At 33.2% G+C, this 20,401-nt stretch overlaps 1 protein-coding gene across 2 annotated transcripts; it reads right to left on the reverse strand.

Annotated features, from left to right (window-relative positions):
- Positions 1–41: 41 nt before the first annotated feature.
- On the reverse strand, positions 42–19,088 carry LOC130613653 (glutamate receptor ionotropic, NMDA 3A-like). Of its 2 annotated transcripts, XR_008975705.1 has the most exons (8): positions 18,579–19,088; positions 16,178–16,307; positions 14,387–14,493; positions 13,219–13,352; positions 12,479–12,605; positions 9,852–10,027; positions 6,227–8,817; positions 5,572–5,909 (listed from the first exon to the last, which is right to left on the reverse strand). XR_008975705.1 is itself a non-coding variant. In XM_057434968.1 (6 exons), the coding sequence occupies exons 2-6, from the start codon at positions 5,873–5,875 to the stop codon at positions 638–640; spliced, it is 2,235 nt and encodes a 744-aa protein (XP_057290951.1). In that variant the 5' UTR covers positions 5,876–5,909; positions 6,227–6,790; the 3' UTR covers positions 42–637. The 2 variants fall into 2 exon arrangements, 1 of the variants encoding a protein (XP_057290951.1); XM_057434968.1 differs by lacking the exons at positions 9,852–10,027; positions 12,479–12,605; positions 13,219–13,352; ... (1 more) ...; positions 16,178–16,307; positions 18,579–19,088 and adding exons at positions 42–1,013; positions 3,252–3,415; positions 3,525–4,485; positions 4,572–5,002 and having other exon boundaries at positions 5,573–5,909; positions 6,227–6,790.
- Between the last annotated feature and the right edge of the window lie 1,313 nt (positions 19,089–20,401).

Here is a 20,401-nt window from a genome sequence, read left to right on the forward strand (position 1 = left end):
AGTTTAGCATAAATAAAGCATGAATGAAAAACTTCAACGTCTTATCAAATTGTATATGTATTAAATTTCTGCCTAGCTAGCTGCCATTTGAAAGGAAGTGCTATAGTCCGTTGGACAAATCTTTTGCCAACTTTCAACAACAAGTTACCTTATCGTAGCTAGCTTGCCACAAGTATTGCAGCCCAGAGAAATGACTGCTTGCCAATTAATTTAGTAAAATACACATAACTACACCAAATGAATTTCAAGTAAAGAATAGCTTAAATAACATAATTGTATGTTAATAATTTGAAAAACAATCAAGAGCAATGTACAAAAAAGTAAGAAAATAATAAAAGCAGAAAAGACGCACAGAGCAATGACTTAAAACGTGGAACTCGTTTAGCTCTGCAAACTGTGGTTCATTGAGGCAAACTTCGTTAAACATTACGCCCAGAAAAATTGAGCATTTGAGGGCTATGCATCGCAGGCGTCCTTCGACGCCATCTTTTTCTCGCCGTCGCGATATAAAAAAGACGCTGGCAACAAGGTTGTGTTTACCCAATATTGATAAATTTCACACGTGAATGTCCTTAGGCGAATTTTGTTTCTCTTTGAAGCACCCTTGGCGCGAGTTTTGTAAGTATTGTTCTTTCAATTAATTTCTTAAAATATATTTTCTCGTAAATAATTCCATCAACAGAATAAACATTGATAAACCTATCCAGAAAAATGCAACAATAAACAAACCACCGAAGTACGTGATTCCTATTTTAGCAACCTCCCCACTTGAATATCCATCACTAACGTCTTTGCAACTCCCAATAATCCATTTTTTTTCTAGATTCCTTATAACGTCATTTTCACTATATAATCGAAATAGATTAGAAATCTCGTGAGTTAGCAACCCTCCTTTTTGAAGAGCGAATCCATATCCAGCTTCTGGTATGACATCACCAACAATTTGAAGTCTGCAATCCTTTGCCATGTAATAAAGTGACGTTTGATGGTCGCTTATTAATGCGTCCAGTTCTCTAAATAAAAGAAAGAAAGTCGGGTGGCTAATTGCAGCAATTTGAAATCTTGATTGAATATATGTACACTTTAAATGCTTTTAGCCTTCTTTTATCTCTTTTCCGTAATCGTTATTTGTGTAATTTAGTTAAATTTTGTTCAAAATACTTACCCATAAATTTTTTTCCGAAATTTTTTCCGCTGAAATAAAAAATTGTGCCCGAAAGTTTTTCCGCTGAAACATTTTCCGCCAAAATTTTAGTTCTTAATGTATGTTAGTTCTAAGCATGAAATGACATAACGTAAGTTTCCGGTAGCCAAATAGAAGGAATTTTTCAGTTTTTTACATAGTTTGCCTGAACATCCGTGTTCACCATGTACAAAATGATGCCTCTTGATGAAATAAAATTGTGTTGTAAGTTTTAAATTCTAAGGATAATCCTAACGAAAGTTATTATGTGTACCCCATTATAAAGATTTCATAGAAATATTCATGGGTAGTTTCGAGTAATAGCCAATATCTAAGGTTCCCAAAGGTAAGAAACTAAAAATCTTTGCACAAAAGTGCATAATAGATAAAAACTCAGTATCATAACCATACAGTATAGCAAAATAAAGCAAATAAAAGAAAACTAGCAGGCCGCATCAGACCAAACAGGGAGTTTTGTATTTTCCGAGCTTGACTTTGCTTATTAATTGCTGACTATGCTGTGATAACCAAATTTATGTTTTTGATGGCTCAGTTAGGTTGGTGGAACAAACTGAATTAAACCTCTGTTTTAATCACAGGACTTTATGATTTTTAGAACAAGAAAACTATTCCTGTTTGTATAATTTCTTTCCTTTTGTAACTCGCTATAATTTGTTTGTTTTTCTTGAAGGGTTTGAGCCTTTTGTTGTCTATAAATTGTTGCTGATAAAAAAGAGTGTATGGGTGTGTAATACATTAATACTTAACTTGTTATAAAGCATAGCTAACTAATATGAAAGTAGCTAAATTTATGGATTCATTGGGATTTATTTTGAGTTTAAATCGAACACGTCAAAAAAGGTTACATAAAACTTACCTAGGAAACTTACAAGATAGCTAAGTGTTTTAACTTTTTCTTCTGTTAGATGCGTGTTTTAACAAAAACAGCAAAAGAGTTGGTAGTTAGTTTAGCAACAAGGATGAACCCTGCAACTACGAACACACCGACCCCGGTATTCATCAGGCTCGTGTAGAATTAGAAGTATATTGCATTTGCTATTTCGGTCAAAAATATTCTGTGCATTCTTAACACGAAATCAGTCCGTGTAAAAGGTATACAATAGATATTGTCAATAAAGACTAGTCGTTAATACTTGGAAAAATCCACGGGGGTCACGCGTCAGTAAATTACGAACTCTGCTGGGGACCCGGAATGTAGTGGCCAGCAGCCATTTTTTAACACAAAATACGGCTATTATTATAGAGACTAGTCGATAAAGCCCGTAGAATGATCCACATAGGCAAAAGGTCAATAAAAAAATGTATTGCTGATGTCAGCAGTGCAGTGCAGATAAAAAATTCGCGAAATTTGTTAATTTTTTTTTTGTCTGTAATGTGTAGAGGTTGAAACGCTGGTCAAAATAATGTACAGGATCAAATGTTCTCGAGGAACGCCTAAGGAGATATCAGGGATTAAAACTTTTGCTAACGTCAGCAAAACCTTAAAACCTTAAAATTTAAACCTTCAAAACCTTAAAATTTAATTTTAGAAATTTATATACCTGTTGCCGTCATCGCATAGATCTTGAAATTCTGATCAAGAAAATGTATAGGATCATGTACTTTTGATAAACGGTTGCAGAGATATTAGGGTTTGAAGAATTTTTGATGACGTCATCAACCCGTCCATTCCGAAACTGATTAGGGGATCCAAGTTTTCGAAAATTACCCAAGTTGGTCCCAGGTGGTCCCTAGTTACCCACGCGGTAAAAAATCATTGACGTCACCACCTCGTTTCCAAGTTATTTCAAGTTTTAAGTTTTTTACTTCTACTTAAAGTTACTTAAAGTAACTTTTTACGTAAAGTTTTAAGTGCACTGTAATGGCTTCATTAATTTAATATAGGATATTGACGGTAAAGGAGTGTTATTGGCGTCACGCCGTAACGTCAGAAAACTTACCATATTAGACATGCATGTTTCGGCAACATCAAAGGAAAATGAACACATCCACTTTGCCTGTTACGGACAGACACAGTCTCTGTATTATTATAAGAGAAGATACGTACCCAGAAGCAAGCTTTTCGAAGCCTATTTTAGAGTTGAGAAAGTTATAAGATTTCATAAAGATTCCCATACGATTCCAAGTTGGGTCTTCGCTCTCGGCAAAAATCTGTGTAAATACGGAGTTGGCAAGTGTACCAAACTTAAAATTATGTGTTGGGTTGGTCATCTATGATAGAAAACTGGACATAAGATAAACACATTAAAATTAATGAATTCGAAAACAACAAAACAAACAAATACCTAAACGAATAAAAAGGGGAAAAGCACAAGTTCACCTTCGGATCTGTCAATCCTGAAATAGGCATTTGAGACTCATACGTCACTTTAATTGCCGTCAACACAGCTGTGTATGATGACATGATGACAAGTAGCACTAGTGCTAGCATGACAGATACTGCTCTAGCAGCTGGCTTGTTCGGATTCTTTCCTGCAATATCTTTCTGAAATAACAATCCAGCAAGATACACGATGCTTTCTATCCATGGATATGAATCTACTTTGCGAAACAAACACCTTGATTCAAAAACAACAAGAACAAAGCTTGATAGAAAAGTTGTTAAAATAACCGTCAACCACAACATCGCTGTCAATGGTTCAAATGCTTCAAAATTCACAAAAGATTTTTCTTTGTGTGCCGCTTTTACCACGACGGTGATACCTCCTGCCATATACGGAGTTGTGAAGTCAACGTATCTTGCTCTCTTACTATTGATTGATATACAGGCAATGGCAATGTCCGCTTTATCAGCGATGAGATCACCAATCAATCCTACCCAACTACCATTCACAACCTGGCCAAATGCTTTATCTTCTACAATATAAATATCGGCCGTCAGTTTTAAGTTAGCCGCTATAAGATTAAATAAATCCATAGAAAAACCAATACAGCAATAAGGCACGCGCTTCTTTGTTTCGTTGTACACTTGATATCGCCAGCAAACATTACCAATGGTACAAGTCATGTCCTTAAGGTTTATAATATTACGGGAATCGTCATGTATCATAACAAAAGGCGCGTGTATTATTGTAACAGCTCTTATATTACGAACCGTTTTACGATACTGGCAATGTAAGGTTTGTAATACAGTTTTCGCATTTGAATTAAATTTAATCTTCAAGCTGTTAAAACCGCCAACTAAATCTAGATGATGACCATGGACTTTTGCATAAATTTTAGGACCCGTTTCTTCGGTAATGGCGTTTTGTATACCAACACTCGGGCTTTGTTTCATTTGGCTAAATACAGAAGATGATGATTGAACTCTGTAGATAAGAATGAGAAGGTAAGAACTCTTATAAACGTTCGCAAATTCACAAAATACCTTTCTAGATTGTATTTACATCTTGTTTCAGTTCCATTACCCTTTACTGTTCTTTCATCATCTGTAACAATAAATAAATTGTTTGGAAGTGCTGTTCCCGGAAGAGTTACGTCGAGATAAGGAATAACCCATATGTGTTTGAATCCACCCATTCCAACTTGAACAGCCGTTTCCAAAATCATCACGGTACACTCGAGTGAGCACAAAACCAAAAATACACAAGTGTCGACTGTCCTCATATACAATAACTGTTTGCGAAGGAACGTCTTGTTAAAACTCTCGGGTAGGTAAATGTATTCATGGCGGCTGTTGCAAGTGTTCTCAGTGTTAAATCTATTTCTGTTACTTTCGTAGGTGATAAAAACATCTCCGTGAAAATACTGCAATATCTTGCATAAAGGTTCCAATGTTTGCACAACGCTGGTTTTCTCCTGTTGGAGAAAAAATGTTTGTAACTTACAATAAAAAAGCGCTACAAGATGCACGCTATCACAGAAAGTACAATGTTACGCAATTATAGAACAATGTTATTTTTTCCTTTAGTTCACTTGTGGCTCGATTTCCTACCAGAATCAGATAATCAAATGTACTGGTAAAGCTTGTCATTTAAGGCAGCTAAGCTCAAAAGACGCTCTCAACTTTTTGTACAGGGCACAAGTAGTAACAGCGAAAAGCTTTTGAATAAAAATATTTACATGACGCGTAGCTGGGAATAATTCAAGGCTCGGCGCAATCTGATTCAATTCAAGCAAATGTAATTTCCCCTCTTTTTTGTTTCAATATTTCGCAAAAAATGGAGAACACCGAAATGCTGAAAAAGTTTACAAAAGCGGTATAGGCCATTTTATTGTTAATACTTAGGAAAAACCCAGCTGTCGCTGTGATTCATATAGATGTGACAGCCAGGTAATGGTTTATCTCATTAATACAATTTAAACCCCCTTGATAGAACAAACTACAACAAAACCATTCCTAGAATTGACACTTATCGTTTGCCCTACCTCTTCTTGTCTTTCACTGCGTTTCGCTTTAACTTCCAACCATGCTGAAAATAAATTCTTTATTTTAGCCATCAATCTTTCGTTGACAACTGTATTTTTCTGTTTTGTTGAACACAGGCAACGATGTGCTTCATATAGAGATCCACTTTGTATTCTACATGCTGTTTCGTTGCCATCGAAGTAGTAGAACGTTTTAAGATAAAGGTCGTTATTCATTAAGGCTTGGGGATAGGCACATGTAATAATTATGAACGGCATACCAAGGAAGGAATGAAAACAAAATATAATTATTGATTGCTGCATTTTTCCCGTTACTTTTGAGGCCAGGGATCGACAACTATAACGAAATCAAAGCAAACATCACGTATTATTGGTAAAGACAGAAGACTACAAAATAAGTTGTTGATTTTTAACTTTAGCGAGCAATGGTGAGGAAAGTGGAAGAATTTATGTCCGCCAAAGACTGAAACAAGATCCATAATCAACTTATAAAGTCACATTAGAAAGAATATAACTGAACACCACAGAAAATACTACTCTAAGGTCCCAAACACCACCTCCACCCGCTTATAAAACCCTCACTGCTATTCAGGACCCTTAGGAACGTGTATTTATTATCCATAATCTATCTCATATTTGATCTCACGCACTTACCTTGCTTGATGTTGGCTGGTGTACGCGTTGCAGTATTCGTGTTCATTATCAATAAAATTATGCAGATGAAATTATAATTACCATCACAAAAACAAATTTAAACTTTGACATTACAGACAATGAGACATTGACACATATAAATTCACATGTGCATCTGCCAATTCTCCAATTGTTGTATTGTAGGAATGACTAATGCACTGTATTCTTTTAAATATAGCTCATTCTTTGTTTTCTGCTCAAACATTCATGCAGGTTAACCGACTTTTACGGCTAGATTAGATTTTCGTTTACAGTAATCTTTTGATAAATCAATTCTTATATGGTAAAGAAATGAAATTTAAAAGCATCAATAGATCACTTATGAGTTACAATAGCTTTTTTACTTCGTTACGTGAATACATGTCGCGACAATATAAAGGATATTCTTAATTTTAAATTTGTTTCCATATCAGCTGCGAAATACAGGATAGAAACATTATGCAGATGTTTTGAAACAATAGTAATTTTTAATTAAAAGTTGGATTTCAGAATTATGTTCAAAAATTTGGTAACATTTTCAAAGATGGTAACAAAAGAAGAATACTTTTTGTCAGACCTATCAATAAACGCAACGCCGATAAGACACAAAAAGCCCTGGGGACGAGATTGCAAGCTTTTCACCATAATCTACATGCATTTAGCCTAGGTCCACGCCAGGTCATTCATCTGGTTTACATTGTAATAATCGACCTTTCGTCTGTGAGCCAAAAGCGAATAACGGCTGCGAATATCTGTGGATTTAATCATATACAAAGCAAGTTTGCTTAGCTCGTTTAAAATCAACCATAAACTGCTCAGTGAATGGCGGATACATGCTATTATCTTATATTACTAAATATTAATAATTAGGCTGTATGACAACAAATAATGCAAATATACAAACTATGCGTGCACTGCTTCGTTGTGAACTAGAGATTTGCTAATAACGAATCTCGCTTTTACGTTATTCCGCGTTTTCGCATGTGTATTTTGCAGAACAAAAACGGATCCAACACGAATATGAAAAAAGCTAGTTTCTTTACAAATCTAAGAAGTAAACATATTCTATGACATTAGTGATGCACCACTATTTTTTTGCAGATTCAACAGTCAGGCTATATATAGCTTTCTTATTGCTACGATGTTATAGGTTGTTTTCATTAATTCAGGGACATATTTCATACGTGATGTTTACGACTGATTTCGACTGATTTCCATCCAAAATTCATGCTAGTTGTACCACAGTAACTTGTTACAGTTGTAATTGTCACAAGATGAATGGAAAGTGTGGAAAATCTTTCTCTGACTCGATATCTCGCAAATCACCTGTCCCATTTAATTAATACGAAACCCTGTTCTTTGATTTATAAAAATGTATAGATCTTACAATAGCATCACCAGGGGGCGTAGTTAACGGGGAGGAAGGGAGGGGGATATGGGTAAGGTGCGTCTGAGCTTCTTTTCCCAGCCCCAAAAATCTCAAATACGAGAAAGGTCCGAACGTTTGCTTGGTAGGCCTTGTGTGGCGTTCTTAGTCAGTTAATAGGAAAAAATGTACATAATTTATCGGCACTTCCCCTTCAGGCGGATTTCACGTTATTACGCCTCCAAATTCTGTAATATAGATTCATACAGATTTTTTTATTTTACATTATTTTAATACAGACTGAAAACGTGATGCAACAGTACCAAAAAATTGTCCACTTTTTTGTTAGCAAGAAAAAATGGGCAAAACTAACTGAAGGGAATTAATTTTCGCAGATTTCGTGAGTTTTTGTCTACCCAACGAAAAGTATTGACACTTATTTCTTTCATTTCCCTAGAATTATAACATGTATTTTTTTATTTCCCTAGAATTATAACATGTTTTTTTTATTCCCCTAGAATTATAACATGTTTTTTTTATTTCCCTAGAATTATAACATGTATTCAACTTTAGCAGTCTCCCACATAAAATCCGTGAAAATGTGTAAATTAAGAAACAAAATGTCATCAATTAAAATTTATTTTTTGTGAGATATCACGATTTGACAACATCGTGTAAGTTATGGTTCTCGCGAAATCAAAATTTTACTATTAAAAGATTTCACGCAAAAATTAATTCCCTGAAGGTAGATAAACTTTATCGTCTGTCGATAAAAACTTCAATGATGAATGATGACACATTTAATGATGACACCTGTAGCTGTCCCAAAGTAGCCAAAGCAATTCATAACATAATATTTATATTATCTAGTAAAAAATTTATCTCTAACATTTTTCTCTGCTCTTTCCATCAATCTTAGCTTCCTATTCTTCTATTTTTAGCTCTTCAAATTATTTATATCTAGTTCTTCGGATATTTACAATACGGTCTGAAAAAAAAAATGCTTAAAATGACAAGGGCATTCTTATTTATACGCTTTAAATTTTTCCAAAGGTCACTTAACACCTTTGGAGGATGTTGCGAATAAATCTCCGGCAGACGGGAGCGGCACAGGATTCGGTAGTTTTGACAAATCGGGTAAATTGTCCAAGTGCGATTGTAGTTCTTTTTCCACTGCTGTCACTTTCTGAAGCTTCGCCACGTATTCCTACATGAACATTTAACAATTAACAAAGACAGAATGATTTTCGCGGCTTTTAATTTTCGCGAAAATTAAAAATTTTAAAAGTGTTAATTTTTTTACTGTACACATAACCAAAAACCTAAAAAATAAATTATTTGAATAGAGAAAAATTACAAAATGGTTGTATCCTAGTAGCTAAAAAACTCAAAACAAGAGCTTCCATGAAATGGAGAAAGCCGCCGTTAGAAAAGCCTTAACGATCTCACCACTTATCTCTTTAGTTATCGCTATTAAATAATACAAAAATTATATATCATGAATTGTGACACGGAAACCCTTCCTTAAACATACTTTGTCAAACATAATATCGAATTACGTGATTTACCAAATGTTTGTAAGTCTCGACTTTCCTTCGAACACATCGGTATGGCAGGTAAACAATACATTAACTTTGACAGTACTTCTAGCAAGCATGCACATAGAACTACACCCATGGCCCGGTATGTAGATCAAAGATTTATAGCACGCGTTTGAAGAAACTCAACATTAGCATGAAACCATATTGTGCTTTTCAGTAGTGGTCAAAAATCAAAAAAATAAAAACAAGCCAAACAAAACATAGATGTAAATTTAAGGTCTTGCGGAAGATACAAAGAATATTAACCCGCAAAGTGCTTCCGGTACTGCGAAATCGAAACCTCAATTCAAACATATTAGAAAGAAAGAGCACATTTTTTAAAAACGGTCCTTATTGTATTATTTAAAACCATCGTTCAGTGGGATAAGAACACAAAAACAGGAGAAGTATTACAGCGCCTCTAAACCCTACGCTAGATTTGTTAACAAACTCCTCGAATCGACATCTCAGCTCTCGACGACAAAAATCTTGTATTGTGGCACTTCTTCATTCGTCATAAGCAATTTTTTTTTAAAAAAAAATGGAAATGTTAAATAACTGATTCGCTATAACTTTTACGTAAAAATTTTCAAATCAAGCCCACTAAGTCTTTAAAAAAAAGTGACGTTGAAATTAGACCCAAAGAAATTGATGTACATACCTCAATTCGTTCCTGCGTTATGGCTAGTTGGTATTTCTGACAGGCCGTGTAATCCAATAACATCTTCTGTGCCGTCTGCCGGTCTTTTTGTTCAGTTTCTAACCTTGCATTATATTCTGCCAACAACGAGCATGCATTGTCTATTTCTTCCTTTAACTTTTTTGCTTCTACCAAATCTGTAAAAAAAAACTCTAGTTATAATGTACAAATTCAACATACGAACTGGCGAATGGAACCAATACAGAATTGCGCTACGCGCGATCATTATGTCATCAATCATTTTTTTATATAGTCAGAATCGGAGTGTATACATGGAAAGCTGAGACCGAAGGAAATACAACTTCACTGACGGGCATTTCCGACGCTCTACTCCGAAATCTACTTAGCATAGTCCGAGATCGACTAAGCATGCTCGAAATCTTCTTAACATGCTCTGAGATCTACTTAACATCAGACGTGGATTATTAGTCGTAGATATCATTGCCTCTGAGTTACATGGAATTCAATTAACGGAATTTAAAAATAAAATTCTTATCACCACACAATTGGGGACATTTCTTTAACCTTCACACAAAAAATGCGTGTTCGAGTGTGTCATACGACAAGCTATGCACATCGCCTTATAAAGTGTTTAAACGTAGGCCTCGGCATTCAGAAAACGTAGCATAAGCTAAGAAGAGCCAAAGCTTAATGGAACTAAGTGTAAAGATTTTAGAAATAACCGACACGTTGGTTATTTCTAAAATTCACTCGATTAATTTTTCTTTCTTTTATTTATTAAGGACGTCTTTAAATGTCTTTAAAATGGTCCTATAGCTGAAATGCTAAAATCCGATTTACTGCATTGCGTGCTTTTATTTTTTGACTGAATGTGACATTACATGTATAAAATACAATAAAAAAATAAAAAATAATTCTTTATATTCTGATCATGGTTTTTCGGTCCATCGGGACCAAAAAAGCGCTATATACGCTGCGGTCAATAACTCAAGAAATAGTGAAGATACCTTCTTCAATCTTTCACTTATTATTCATGTTATTAAAGTACAGGTACTGGTTAAATTCAAAACAAAATGTCAAATGGATACTTGTTTATGCGCATTTGAGTTTTCGGGTAAAAAAATTGCCCAAATTTTAAATAAATTTGGTCCATAACTCACAAATGAAAAATCATCACATACCCAAAATCAATCAGTACCTGTCTTTTATATGGATAAATATTCTCTGAAAATGTCAGATAAATCGGTGAAAGTGACAAAAAGTTATTGACCGCAGCGTTTGAAAAAAACCATATATTAGAAAAATCGACTTAAAATTTCGAAAACATATTTTTCCGGTTTCAATTCATTTCTTTAAGCCAAATTTACAGTAACTATAAAGCTGTTATGTCAAAAATCTTTATTTATGATGACTAAATATTAATATCAATGAAAACTCTATTCAAATGCTACATTTTATCTTTTTGTCACCCATTTCTATGGTACTACGTCAAACATAAACATCCTCAGGACAACGCTTCCAAATGACACCATTTATTGACTCATTGTTGTTTCGAGTCTGACCGTGCAAATATTTGCTCGGTAGCTTGTTGTCACTAAGATCAAAAAATACTGGTTTAATGGCTTCACGAATTGCTACTGGTAAGCCAGGTGTTTCCTTATATGTACTTGTGCCAATCAATCGGTCAGCTTAAAAGTGATACCGGCTATTACCAGAGTACGTGGACACATTTCATGTTTGAAGTACAAATCAGATGCACGAAAACAATGGTACAATGTTGCACCAATTTCCTTCTTCGGTTGATACGCAGAAGTACCAGTGCACTGACGAACAGCTATACCAAAATAATTTTGCTAATTTATTACTTTTTCTGTGAGTCTTTCTTTTCCACCTAGCTAGCTAGCTAGCTAGCTAAGGGTTTTCCAACTGTAGCAGAGCTTTGTTTGTTGCCTTTAGTTTTCGCAAGCGTCCATCGACTCCTTTATGAATGTGACCAACACATTCCAACATAATGAACATGATAAAAAGCTTCCCACTGTATTTATACAGCAAGGAGATACTGTTTTAATAAGTATACTAGGAACAATGCAAGTCAAATCTCTCCACAACAACACACTCTTCAAACACGCGTTTATTTCATTTTTAGCTATACCTTGAAACAACTGCTGACAACCCAAGGCCCATAGATTAAAATGAAATCCCGGGTTTGGTGCAAAAACTAAGTTTTAGGCCAAATAACAAGAGGAAAAGACGTTGCTAAGGCCGTATCCAAGGAGAATTTTTGATTTTTGAAAACTACTACTGATTTTTGATAACGAAATAGAGCAATTTCCGGGGTTTTTCATAAAAATAAACCATGCCACTGTTTTCTACGCATACCAAAATGTATAAAAACGATAAAATTTAAAAAAATGATTTTTTTGTGATTTTCAGGTATAGGACCACCTTAAGTTGAGAAAAATTCTGGCCTTTTAATTTATTTTCACAAAAAAAAAACACTAAAAACGTTATAGAATCTGCATAATAGATATGTTGCCTTGCCTTGAGTTGGGTCTTTAGTTACCACAATAAAAGCTAGCTACAATAAAAGACAGCTACAATGAAATATAGCTACGAAAGCATCCCACCTTGTACTTTATCGATATGTGTTGGGTCGGTGACTGCTGTTGGAAGATTTGCAATTCGTTCTCTCACCACAGCGTCTTGTGTGGCAGAATTTTCTAGATCTTGAAGTCTTTTAACCAACTCGTCGGGCTACAACAAATTCAAAACAACACATCACAACCCGATAGAAGTATTTTTCCCCAATGGATAAGTTATAAGCAATGTGCAAAAAGTTCTGGATATAATGAAGCATTTATTTATTTTAAAATAAATATCACAATACAACCTCTCTTTTTTTATTTCTAGCAGCAAAGAAATGCTTACAGAAAGAACTATGTTTGCAATTTTTTTGTGGTTGTTTCTCGCAAAATCACAATTATGTGAAACCTGAAAAAGATTTCATTGCCAATTTTCCCTTATTCAAAAATAATTTATGTTAAAACTATGCTATTTATGATGGTCCTGTCACTTCAATGGCCCTACTTCACCTTTTTATTGGAAGGTGTGAAATAATTTAACTTGGTTTTATCGGCCACAAATAAATACGAAAGGCGGCTGCAGTCATGTCGGAAGGAAAGTTCAAAACACAGTGAATTGAAGAAACGAAGGGGAGTACGGATGTAAGCTCACGAAATAAACTTGATTACAAATTTTGAATTTGGTTTTTGTCATATGTTTATGTCATCAAAGTCTGCTAAAACATGACACAAGGCACTATTCGAGCAACACAGTTTATAAATAATAAAAATCTGTATCTGCTTACGTCCGGTGGCTTATCTGGTCGTTTATAGTCAGTAACGGAAAACTCAATTTCTTGCTCGACTTGTTTGCTCTCCTTAACCGGACTTGTATCAAGTGGTGGCGTTGTACTTGCTTCTTCCCCAAAGCCTGCTTGATCTAAAAATTAAAACCAGAAGATAAGAGCGGTATAATTTTTAATTTATAGAGCAGTATACAATGTAATGAAAATTTTAGGTTGTAGGAACTATCATCCTAAATCATACTTTTGCCTAGAAATTTCCAAATTTCTAAAAGATAGCAAAACTCGAAAAATGTCTTTCAAAACAAGTCATTCCTTGTTGTCCATTTATAAATCGTAAAACCGCCTGCTAGCTATATATTCATCTTGTGGGACTAATCAACTTTGAATTGTTTTTGTCGCAGAAACATTATTACTAATTGCCCTTTTTCAATATGAAGTAATATTCAGAGCGCTATGTCTGTTTACTTTAATGGTCCTGCTTAACTTTCATCGGCAACACATAACAAAAACAGATATCAACGCGCTATCATTACAGTGGCATGGGAAGCACAGGATAATTGGTGAAAGAGGCGACATAATATAAAAGCCAGTATATGCCGTTTCAGAATTTGAAGCTTATAATTTTCTAATCTGTACATATAAAAGCTTGTCTTTAAACTGTATTAATTTGCATAAACTACTCAAACTACAAAAGAAAGAGCATATCAAAAGAAAGAGCATATCAAAAATCAATGGAGGTTATAAATATTGAATTAGTTAGCAGAATTTCTATCTTGAAAAAAGTCAAAAATTTAATAAAAACTCTACCAGTTATTTTTTTAGGCAGAGGTCAAAGACACCAATCAAAAGGTTAGCTCTTGACCTCGATATTAAAACTTAAGTTTGCGAAAATCAAGAAAATCAGCAAGTGCAAATAGTTTAGACAGTAACCGAGGAAAAGAAGTGGACTTCTGCCCAACATCGGAAGATGCTCAAAGTAACAACTTTTTTCTGCACTTTTTTAACGTTTGTCGGTGGGGTATGATACAAATTTATAACTTATTCAATCCTTTCAAACAAAATAAATTTCCAGGTTAGCGATGTCATAAAAATATATAAACTGAAAACATATAAATATCACAATGAAGGGCTTACAATAAGAAGTGCATTCAAAAAATAAGGAACATACCCAAGCATTTAGTCAATCTGTCACACATTGGAACTGGGTAAACGTTTCTTTCTTTCCAAATGCCGATAATTCTTCTTAAGGCTTCTGTGATTTTTGCATCGCGTAATCTATACGTAAATAAAATTTGAATAAAAAGTTTTGCAAAATCTGAAAAAAGTTACATTACTACAAGAACTAATTTTTACAAGGAAAGTTTTGAAAACAAAATTTGATTTTCGTAAGAACTAATTTCGCGAAGTAGCTAAGCCCTAATATTTCGCGAAATTTTGGTTAAAGAATCTGAAGAGATTTTGCTTTAAATTTATACCATTTTTCCAGAGCAAAATATTTTTTCTCAAAATGTACAAAATGAAAAGGAAATCTGTAGTGCTGACTGGCTATAGCAACCATAATGGTAGCTATAAATGTAAACAAATAACATTGCTGGAGAATCTAACATAGCTACATTACATACAGACTACTACAAAATCAAATCCATTAGCACAATACTCTGTTTCAACTTAGGTATAAGATTAAAATACTTCGGGAAATCGAAAAGCACAATAGTCATGCGCGAACTGCTGCAGTGAAAACAAACTGCAGTGAATTGCAGGGGAAAAAAGGGCGAGTTTAGATAGGTTAAGACATTGTTGTGAGCATTTTCTGCAATACTACAGTTCTTATATGATTTAATCAGTAGTTGTTACTTATAGCTTCTTGTAATACACAAGATTTGCTTGGAGTAGCTAAAGAACGATATCGAATTAAGCTGAATATTTGTGGATTAACAGAGTGCCCTTATCAACTTCCTACTAATGCTTGGGTTAATGATCTAATGGAATGGCTAGATGTCGAGTCTAGCCTAAATTTTTGGATGTTTGATAAATATTTCCGCGCAGTCAATTATGCTGGTTAATCTTAGGAAATATTAATAAAACATATTTGCTGATGTTTTTATATTAGCATCATGGTCAGGCTATTTAATTCAAACAGACATGTTGATGTGCTAAGATTATTCCATTCTCAGAAGATGTCATTTGAGGATGTTTCATTGCTGTAACATTGATTTGCTAAACTTATCTATGGTCCCTGAAGACAGTGTATATCTATTTGTGGTTAGTGGAAAATTTCAGATATAACATTAAAACGTTTGATTGTTATTACTATTATAAAATTTTTAGCTTGCTCTTTTACAGAACTGTAGCTTGGCATTTTTGACTTCATTTGTTGTAATTTGGCTTCTTTAATTTGTTTTTGTGATGAAGTAAAATTATTTTGAGCCTTTAAAAACTTTATTTGAAGCTGTAATTGTTCAGTGACCAATTTCAGCTTACTAATGTCAAAACAGTTTTTGTCCATTTGGATTCCTTACTACTAGTGCTATGAATATAAATTTCTGTATCAGCAATATTAAAATCAACATCTGTTGAAAATGAATTTTACGGGGAAAGCATGGTAGCTAGAATTAAGCATAGCAGCCGAAAGTAGTCTAACAATATTAGTGTTAACATTTTGCTCACGAAACAAAATAGTTTATATTACATTAACATCTCTTCTATCGAGTCTCCACCAACAATAATGATATCAATAATCGCAATTAAAGTTAGTAAAGACTACTTTTGACAATAATACTTCTATATACACTTATTGCCCGTTTCTGATGTGCTTGTAAATAGCACGCCGAAATTCTTTGCCAAAATGTTTGAAAACATAAAAACTTAGTCACTGCTGACCATTGACTGGAAAAAAATGACAAGTTGGGGATTAGAGACGCAAATTATTAAAATCTTATTTATAACAAAGTTTACATACTCAGAACAATGCACTAATGCATTTGGCATGACATTTCCAAATTCCTTTGCATATTCTCCACCTTTTCGACGACTGTTCTGTAAAATGTCATTAGATAAATACATCAGTGCCAGCTTCTTTTTGGGTTTAACTGTAAATAGAAAAAGATGGTTATCTGAAGGGTAGAAATTTACAATATATGTACTAATTTAGCCCTTAACCAGGGCAGCCACTCTGAATTCAATTATAATTTCCTTATAAGTTTTTAAGTATATTATTTCAGTTTGGATCATAATGAATGGAATTACGGCACATCTTTTAAGTACATCTTTTGTTTATCATTTAAATGGGTGCTTACTTAAAATTTTTTGCATAAAGTTAAAAAATTCAATGTAAAAATTAATTTGAAAGTTTAGTAAACACACAGGCTGCTATGGTTTCAATCAGTACTATATTTGCTAATGCATAAACGGAAAAATATTCAGCATCTAGTATCATCCTCATTGTCACATTATCAAGTGCAATGTCAGACTACTAAGAGATAAACAAGGCATCATTTTGAGAATACTTGGGCAATTGATTTTGATTTTTGATGAGAAGAATGATGTGAGGAAACTCCATTGCTCACATTTCTTCCTCCTAATACCTAATGTTTTTCAAAATAAGTATTGCAGTTTCATATATTTTTATATTTTTGATTTTGAAAAAGTTTCCCAATTTCTGACAACCATAGCAGGTTCACCACTCAATTTCACAAAGTAAAATTCTAGGAAATTTCGCAGGAGATGTTAAACCTTTTTTTTTAACAGGAATTTTAATGAAAACTGTGAATAGCTTCAATAAAACGATGATTTAGAAAGATAAGTTCTAAAAAAATATTTTCCAAAAACTCTCTTTTTTTACAATGTTCCATGAGTTCTTTCAAGGAATAAATTGCATTTCAAGGAGTTTTAAAGAGTTTGTCATCCAATAATCATTTTCAATGCCATTATTTACAGTGTCAGTTTCCTAACCATTCTATTCTGAAAAATATTACTCCTTTGGAAAAAGCAGCCACGTTTTGGGAAGTAAACAATATTGTGATTGGAGTTTACACCAACAAATACAGCCTACAAATTTTATTTGCAGTAGAACCAAAGTATTGTATTTCGGTAATAATGGCTAGTGCTTATTTGCGAAATGTTATCATGGTTAATTTTATAATTGTACGACGTGTTGGTAAACTTATGAAATATGGTAGTTAGTTGCAGTAAATAAAAAACAAAGCAGACACATCAAAAAGCTGCCAGATGCTTATATTTGTGAATTGTACATTTTCCACTACTTTCTTCACAATAATTCAATGTTTACCTGTATGCGCAATTTAGACTGTGGAACTGCGCATAATGCAGTTAATGCAACATTTTCTGAAAATCAAATGCCAAAATTTCCGGAAAGTTCAATTCGCAAAAATATAAATCTTTTCAAAATTAGTAGAAATGAATTTTTCTCTAAAATTAACTTCGTGAAACTTTTAGAAAAATTAGTTTTTCTCAAAAGTTTTCTTTTTTGTAGTTGATAAAAATAATGGACAGCATCTGTAATTAAAGCAAATTCATTTAAATCCTACTTTATCTCAATAAATAGGTCTGAAATGAATCAAAATTGCGAAAAACTACTAATCTGTAAAAATAATTATTTGTAGAAAACCTTAAAATAGTACAGTTGCGAGAAAACTATTCACAAAATATCTTGACATGGCTGATTCTAGTATGTTTAAGTATATTTATAGGCTTATACTAGAAAATGACTAAAATATATTTGAAATTTTTTCAGTACAATTAAGTGCTAATTTTTAATTCAAGTATTTTCCAGTATTTTTTGTTTTATTCCAGTGGCCACTCTCCTAAAATTTCTGCTATATATTTTCTAAATTATTATGCTAAAACAACAGGCCCTTCAGTAGGAAATTAAGGAAAAAAAATGCGCACACATCAATAAAACTTTAAAAAAAGAAACCTCCTAAAAAAGATATGCACTTAAACATCGCCTAATGCATCAGGTAATTGCTACTAACAATTAAAAAATACAAAGATCTAATTTTTTTGCAAATTGTTAAGGTATATATATAAGAATTTAATTAGGTCACTATGCCAATACCTTCCTTCAGTAAATTTTAATTCCTAATGATCTGATTTACGGTAAAACTTTTTAACCAAGCTTGTATTCCCTGAAATGTTTTGTCTTTGATTTAAACATGAAAAAATACATGAATCCCTACCACTAAACAAACCTGGCTTTATTATAAATAGAAGGGCAAAAACTTATTATTGGTTTGATTGGCTAATTTAAGTTGTTGGAGAATACACAAAATTTATGTACAATTAATTTGCACAAGAGCACATAAATAAAGTTATAAGCTGAATTTATAGTTGCCTTATACCTCTTTGTAGTTCTTTAAACCAGAATTGAACCACCGTCTTTGCATGTTTTCTGTGATGTATACACCATAACGATAATGTCTGAATACTTTGTTGTGACATGGTCAATGTCCTAATTTTCTTTTCCAAGTGATTTACAGAAAATGAAGACATTTTTAGGAGAATTTCACCTCTTCAATTTGTGAGCTATATTATCACTGAAAAAAACAAAAATACAAGTTTATGTCATTACCAATTTAATATAATAACTTTAATATATAATATATAATTTAAAATTTCTATCAGATTCAGTATTATATTATCTGGAACTTAGAGGAATAAGGTGTTGAAAGTTATGCTGGGATTTAAACAAATTTTTGCCAGTAAAGAATATTGATCATTCTTATTGATTTGTTACTTCCCTTATTTTCAATGTTTGAATTGAATGGTTGCACTCACCAAAACAAAAATGTTTAATTCCTGTATTGTTAGGGAATTACTTTTGATAGGAATTAATTTCAAAAGTTATATATTTTTAATTTCGCATAAATTAATTCTCAGAAAATTATTAAAAAAAAAAGTATAAATTCTTGCGAAATTTGGATTTTTTTTACTTTCTTAAAAAATGTTAATTTCATATTCAGGAAACTTTATTAATGTGTTCTAAATATGGCGTTATTTAAGCTTATTGGATCACATTTTGATGCTTTTAAAACAAAATACAGTGTTGAACCTCAATACGTGTTTTGGTGTATGTACTGTAGTGAAACTAACTTTGTTTATTATTATCTTTAAATAAAAATGTGTGGCACCATAGATTAGTGGTTATGTGTGGCGCCATAGATTAGTGGTTATAGCTCTCGTCTCTGTGCAGGACTCCGGGGTTCGATTCCTCTTGACAGCGATTCAACATGGGCGAGTGAATGTTACCATAGCACGGGGTTAACCCAAGCCATATGACGGAAATTGGGCAGATGGCTAACTGTGTGGGCCGTTGAATGCTGCCGGGAGTTGTCTAGTAGAGCGCAGGCCCTAATTGGGTTCGCGTCGCTCAAATTGAGCATTAAATACTCTAGGACTCTCCATCTAAACCATGGCCCCTCTAGGAAATAATAGACAGGGTATATCTCTCGATATTTGTGAGGCTAGTTATGTAAAAAATGCACATCTCTCTCTTGGATAATCACTGTTTTTCATTTTAAATTGACAAAAAAGCGATCCTATAAAATTTAAAATTTTGTGTAGTTTGCCGTAGAATGAAAAAACAGCTGTGCCATACTCCCTTCTAAAAAGAAGAGAAAATGACCCTACAAACATAAAAATTTCAATAATTTTGTTATAAAAAATGAAGCAATCGAAACTAATTACTTATAATCAGATTAAGGGGAAGTAACCTCAAAAATGTGAATTTTTTTTTCCACTACGTATTTGAACTTATAAAATCCGAAAAATAACACATAAACACAAGAATTTATTACCTATATACCCTGTTAATATCTCCGCAAAATCTTCGTTTTTTAAAAAAGCGCGTCAAAATAAAAAAGACTGGGTTCTAATTTTAATATGACGTTTTATAGTTAAAAACATTGCGCGAGCTAAACGAGGCCCTATGTTGGTGCTTATAATTCAACAGACTTTCGAATAAGAAACAAAAAAATGCATCATAGTTTCTTGTCCAGTGATGAAGAAAACACTGTTCCAGATATTTCGGCTCTAAAGTCATTTAGTCTTGAGACTGATAAATTTTTAGAGCAAGATAAATTTTTAAGTTCAAACCATGAAGACAAAGTTATACAAAAAGGAGGCAATCGAATTGGAAACAATAATTAATGTAAATGAGATTCTC

This window comes from Hydractinia symbiolongicarpus, chromosome 11 (assembly GCF_029227915.1).
Source record: "Hydractinia symbiolongicarpus strain clone_291-10 chromosome 11, HSymV2.1, whole genome shotgun sequence".
Lineage (NCBI taxonomy): Eukaryota > Metazoa > Cnidaria > Hydrozoa > Anthoathecata > Hydractiniidae > Hydractinia > Hydractinia symbiolongicarpus.

Bases quoted from the DNA above. Each gene is read 5' to 3' on its own strand.
- LOC130613653 (XM_057434968.1), bottom strand. From the start codon at position 5,875: ATGCAGCAATCAATAATTATATTTTGTTTTCATTCCTTCCTTGGTATG. The intron at 5,003-5,572 runs GTAGGGCAAACG...TTTCTCCAACAG, and splicing joins GCAGTGAAAGACAAGAAGAG to GAGAAAACCAGCGTTGTGCA. The intron at 4,486-4,571 runs GTATTTTGTGAA...TTCTGTATTTAG, and splicing joins TGTAAATACAATCTAGAAAG to CCAAATGAAACAAAGCCCGA.